The sequence below is a fragment of the Zeus faber genome, assembly GCF_960531495.2.
Source record: "Zeus faber genome assembly, chromosome: 14".
Classification (NCBI taxonomy): Eukaryota; Metazoa; Chordata; class Actinopteri; order Zeiformes; family Zeidae; genus Zeus; species Zeus faber.
In genome coordinates this window covers 20366557-20372556 of record NC_137200.1, presented here as the reverse complement: position 1 = coordinate 20372556, position 6000 = coordinate 20366557, and the positions used below count along the sequence as shown (strand labels likewise).

Sequence of the window (6000 nt, the reverse complement as noted above, 5' to 3'; positions counted from 1 at the left end):
AGAAAGTTGCAATTCATATGCAGATCGTCTGTGATGCAAATTTGGTTTCGCATCAAAGTCTTTGCACAATGTCACTTTTTGCTCTTCTCTCCTTTTTTTTTTTTTTTTTACTTTTTTTGCAGTTCTCTCGACGTCAAATCATTTTTTTATTTTTATTTTTTCAGTTATTGTTCGATTGCTCTGTGTTTTCACGCTTGTTGGTGACACCGCTAGAAGGAATATGTTTTTGCCCTGGCTGTACCTCCATTCCCCAAACTTTCAATGCATAGACCTATATATGGTATTCTAGTGCTATATATTACCATATACAGCACTAGAATACCATATATAGAAATATACGTGTAAACATATATGGTTACCTGCCTATTAACATACATCGTATACTGGTGCTGTATATTACCATATGGTACTCTAGAGCTGTTTACTTATGTAAATACATGTTAAAGAGAATCACTATGCGGAGGTGGCCGTGTACTCACCGGTAAGCAGTACCGGCACTTCTCACAAGCTGCCAGTGCTCTGTTCTGCCCTCTCAAGTGGACAAATCTAAGTGGACGTTTTGTAATATATATCATTTGATTGAGTCAGAGCTCACTTTTTCTTCATTATCACAATGCACACGCATTGAGCTCCGGCTCAAGCTGCAAGCTCCGGCACATTAGTTACATGATTTTATTTTTATTTTTTCGTTCAAACTAAAGTTTTTGCACAAAGGAAATTGTTGGCCGAACTTTGATGAACGAGAACAGAAATTACGTTTGACTGAAAGGGGAGAAGTTTTGCCACTGCCAAGCCTTGAGTGGAACCACTCCATAAAAGGACCGTGCGGCGTCAAATTGAGTTTTTAGTCCTTTAGAACCGCCGCCACGTTACCTCAATGACCTTTCTAATGCATCGTTGCTACATGTTGCCCTCTCTGCCAATCAATAGTGTGCTTTTCCCTTGTACAGTGGGAGGATAAGCGAGGGAGTCCATCAGAAGAGGGGTAAGGGGCTCAGTGGACACTAAGCTCGGGATGAGGGCGGTTCATGAACTACCCTTCCGGTACGGTTCCATCGAAAAAACTGCCCGGCGACACAGAGAGCCACTTCTGGACGGACACGCATACAACCATCTCACAGCAAACTTTTTCTCTATGAACCTGATCACCTTTGCTCTGGGGAAAACAAGAGCAGCCTGGTCCCAAGAATGCGAATAGGGGTTGAGGTCTTTGGATCTTTATGTGTGCATGCCCAAGTATGTTCTTTTCTTTTTTGATGAGATGTTGTTGTTACAACATCTGACCAGAAGTTCCATTAGGAGGCATCTTTTATTCATGGTAGCGCGGTGGCTTGCAGGAGCCATTGAGAAATTACATCTTAAATGGCCATCGATCGTCTCCAACCCTGGGAGGTAGCAAAAATTAATATATATGAGGTGCCGATGCAGACTTTTGAGGAGGACAAGCAGGCCAGTTCAACAGGAAAGAGGGAGCCTCTGAATGTCTATGAACCTCTTTTCAAATCCTTTCGATTTTTATTCCCGGGCCTCGACGACGACACCAGCCTGCTGGAAACACATTTTAGGTGCGATAGCCTTCGTCCCTTAATAGCCCTTTCCAGAGCCCACATTAGGATAACGTTGGTCACACTTTTTTTTTCTCCCCTATGCTCAGTCGTACTAGCGCCTGCACTTTTCCTCAAAAGGTAATTCACTCACCTTTCAGCTTCTCAATGAGCCGCACTTGAGCAATGGCGTGCTGAAAAGTCGGCGGATCACCTCCTTAAAAAAGACGGGGTTCGTCTCCGGTAATGGTTCCTTGTCCTTGACTAACGCGATTGACAATTGAGTGTGGTGGTGGTGGTGGGGGCGGGGTGAGGTGGGCAAAAAAAGCCCCGGGAGAATCTGAATGAAGCCCTTTCTTTATTTTCCTCCCTGAGACACCTCGGAAACGGCGACCGGCGCTATCGAGGGGACGTGATGAAGCAATAACCTCGGCCATTTAATTCGGAGAGGATTATAATGCCGGCCCCGAGAGTGAATACCTCCGCTCTCGTTTGAAAAAAAAAAAAAAAAAAAAAAAAAAAAAAAGGAGGGTGAGCTCCAGGAAGCTGCCTCTGGCTCAGCGGTGTGTAAACAAGGGCTACATGGGGCGTTATTGGCGGAGGTCTCCCCGGGTGACAGCGTGTAACAGAAGATAGAAATATATCATTACTGGGCGGGGGCCGCTGGGATCTGCGGAGGGACGGAGCGACTGCAAAATAAGAATATTAGATTCCATTCCGTGCGGGTCGTCCGCTGCAAGCGACCGTCTCTCTCCCCTTCTCCTGTGCATACACACACGCACGCACGCACACACACACACACACACACACACACACAGTTAGCCTAGGGCGTCCCATGGCCGCATGTGAACGGGTGACGGTCTATTCCAGCGATTTCGCTGGTAATGTAATCTTCTGTATTTCCCCAGATCCCACACCAATATATCACAATTGTTATTTATTCCCACCGCAGAGGACCCCCCCGTTCGGGTGGAATTTCACATTGCACACATACCGAGCATGTCAGCACTACAAACAAACCGTTGACGGACGTGCGTGTGCATCACGTGCGCCTACACGCGCACACACACACACACACACACACACACACACACACACACACACACACACACACACACACAGCGGAGTGAAAAAACACGGCTGCCGTGTGTGTGCGTGTCCGTCTCGCGTGTCATTTCTTATATTATGCCGTTTGGTTTTGAGGCGACGTTCATTATTTTACCGGTGCAAGCGAAGTCGCAAGCAATGTTGTTACGTCACATGGACTATAAGAGACGGGGCCAGAGGCGTGCCTCCTAACAGGGCGAGTCAAGTGCATCGCACCGGTCAGCCGTTCAGCCCTTTCACGCTGCAGTCTTTTTTTACTTTGGTTTCATGTTTTCGAGTTGTGAACAGAGCCAGATAGCTTAATTCCTCGATATTGCACAATATTTGTGCTCAGAAAAAAAACTAAAAAACAAACAAACAATCCTGTTTTCTTCTTCCGGTTGCCACGGTGAGTAACAGATTAGTGACTAAATAAGAACCGTCGGGATTCAGGGTTCCCAGCAAAGCATCGCTGAGCGTGATTAAACACCAAAAAAAGCAATTATATCGGCTTAAGACCGCTAAAAACCGTGAAGGGGGACCGCATTGATTTGTGTTTATCTGCTTGCTCATCTGGACCTTGTAACGAAAAAAAAAAAAAAAAAAAAAAAAAAAGCAAAACTAATTCCAGGTAGATGTCTGAGCTGTCGGGTCTGGAGCGAGGTCAGCGTGGGTTCGGGGGAGTTATTCCAGGGGGTTCAACGCTCAACCCTGATAGAATTTCGGAGTCCGCCAAGACTTTTCCACACGGGCGTGGCATAATAAATCTCAAAATCCCATCTTTTGCATTCGGGACAACACGGCGAGGGATATTTAACTGAAGAATGGCGATGGATGACCATGCCCCTTGGATATAGCATTCTCGTCATTCTGGTGATTCAAAGTCCTTTTTGAATCCCTCAACATATGACATTTGGCAGCACAGCCCCTAGTTAGCAGTGGATGAAGCTGGCTTCATATTACAATGCCGCGCTATCCCTGCCTCACAGTTGCAGACAGGTTGCCAGGCAACCACATACGGTGTTACATCAAGACGGGTCAAACTTCCTGTATGTAAAGGTGCTGAGTTGCAGGTTTGCATTGGCGTGCAAATTCAACAATTCCCAGGCCCCACAAGTACTTTTACTTTTGATACTACTGCATTTCATCCCATTTTAAGTACTGCAGCGCTTGAGTAGTACTCGAGTAGGATCTGAATGCAGGGCTTTTGATTTGAACAGTTCACTTATTTATCAGGGTGTTTATACTTACACTTGAGTATAGGAGTACCTCTTCCAACTTCTTTCTTCTTACAACCGGAGCATAGCTTGCGGAGCTATTTCTGTCGGACAACTTGACAGCGCCACGCGCTTCCACGCCCTCGTGGTTCGGCCTTTTTAAGCAGCACAGCTCCTCCCGCCCGACCTGCTTTGCTGTGTCGCTGCGCTTCCACCACCTCCACCTCCCGTGCATCCACCTGTTGGGCTCTACTCTTCTCTCCAATGGAGGGATTCAAGCTCCAATATTTCTAGTTGACTGAGTAGGCCTATGTTTGCCGTACACCTCGCCGGGAGTGATGAGCGGTGGAGCCCAAACACAAAACAACAGTTTTGAAGTAAATCTAAGAGTTGAGAACTGTACACGTTGATGAAATGTCCAGGCGAAGAGGAATCCAAAAATGCTGCTATTGACTCGTGCACAGATGTCCTTTTGAGCTTGCAGAAGCAAGCTCAAAAGGGATTTCCATTCATGCTGCAGAACCTACACAACGTACGGCGATGGCAAATTTCAGCCCACGGCTTTGATTTCCGCCGGCCACGGCTGCCAGGCGCGCCAGCACAGAGTGGCTCGGCTTTTTAAACAACATCCACGGCTGTCAAGTCAGTCCGGCCTCGAACGGTGACATACATGCACCGGTGTGTATCTATTAACTCTCTGTTCCAAATTAGCAGGCCATTACTCTACTTTAAACTACTCAGCTTCCAGGTTAGGCAGTGACTGGGAGCCACAATTACAACACTAATTAGTAGCTACTATTTCGAGAAACGACGGTTAAGAGGGGAACGAAAAAATAAAATGAAAGAGAGAACGAAAAACGTCCCTCCGTGAGAATATACCTCGAGGAACTCCGCGGCGTTGCCGGGCGTCAAATCCGCGCAGTTGCTTTGGGATTACATTGGGAACGTCAAAAGACATAAAAAAAAACAAAACAAAGAAACAGCAAAACCAGTAAATTATAATATGAGATCATTTAAGAGCGGGTTTTTTTTTTCTGAAATGGGATAAAAATGTGAAATAAAAAACCTGATTCGATTTGGGGCATTAGGAAGATTAGGGGGGGGCAAAATAATTACAGACAAAAAAAACGGCGTCTCACACTGAAAACCGCCGAACACCGAAGATCGTAAATAACCACCACCGCTGCGAGACGTATTCTGATTCCTTGTAGATCATGTATGACTGAGCTGATGTCAGCCACTCCCAGGAGGAGCCGGGGATCGAACCGGCACCCGGCTCTACCCCCTGAGCTCCTGTGCCCCCCTAGGTTGCATAGTCGTGTAACTGTTTATACCGCACCTCCCCAGGTGTCGTGGAAGTATTTACCGCGAGGGCTTTCGAGAGTTTGAGAAGCCTCCGACGCGGTCCGTTCCGGTGCGTACGCTGGTGTACTCAATCCATCACGCCGGCGGCGCCACCTACCTTTGACCTCCTTGTCGTTCCTGAACCAGCGCACCTCGGCCGCGGGCTTGCCGCCCCTGGTGGTGCAGCTCAGCGTCATGCTGTCGCCCTCCAGGGCCGGCTTCGTCAAGCCCTCGATCACGGGCTTCTCCGGCACTCCTGCGAGGACGGGGCGGGGGGGAATAGGCAAGATTGTCATCGATTTTTGAACACGCCGAGGGTTTTATTATGCATGCAGCACTTGAGTGATAACAACAAAGGCATCAAAAATATAACAGGAAACAAAGAAGAAGATAATAATAATAACAATAATAAAAATACTAACACTAATACTCCTAATAACAATAATTATAAAGACGATCATGATGAATAAATAAACAAATAAATACATAAACCAAAAAGCAAACAAACAAACAAACAAATAAACAAATAAATAAATAGATACATAAATAGATAGATGTTTTATTCATACCGACAGAAATCGGTTTCCTTTTGTCATGCCGCTCTTTAGGCTGCTCAGATTTACATCATTATGCAGACTTAGGGATTCTGAGTTCAACCACAGCCTGAACCGCAAGGCCATCCTCATCTCACCTCAGCTTTTGTTTTTTCGAATCCAAAGATAATCAAGGAATCCCCGTGATGTAGCGTCTTTGTTGTGACTTTGGCAGGTCTGGTCCTGTTGGAGCGCCACCAGCGCTGAGACCACGTG

General features: G+C 46.5%; 1 protein-coding gene across 1 annotated transcript in view; it reads right to left on the bottom strand.

Annotated features, from left to right (window-relative positions):
• LOC307239799 (cell adhesion molecule 2-like) overlaps nt 1-6000 on the bottom strand; it is a gene marked incomplete at both ends in the record, with an annotated part of 248514 nt that overhangs the window by 30859 nt on the left and 211655 nt on the right. The window contains one exon of the mRNA XM_080013365.1: nt 5310-5447. Coding sequence (XP_079869491.1) covers nt 5310-5447 — 138 coding nt within the window. The remainder of the gene's footprint in view (nt 1-5309; nt 5448-6000) is intronic.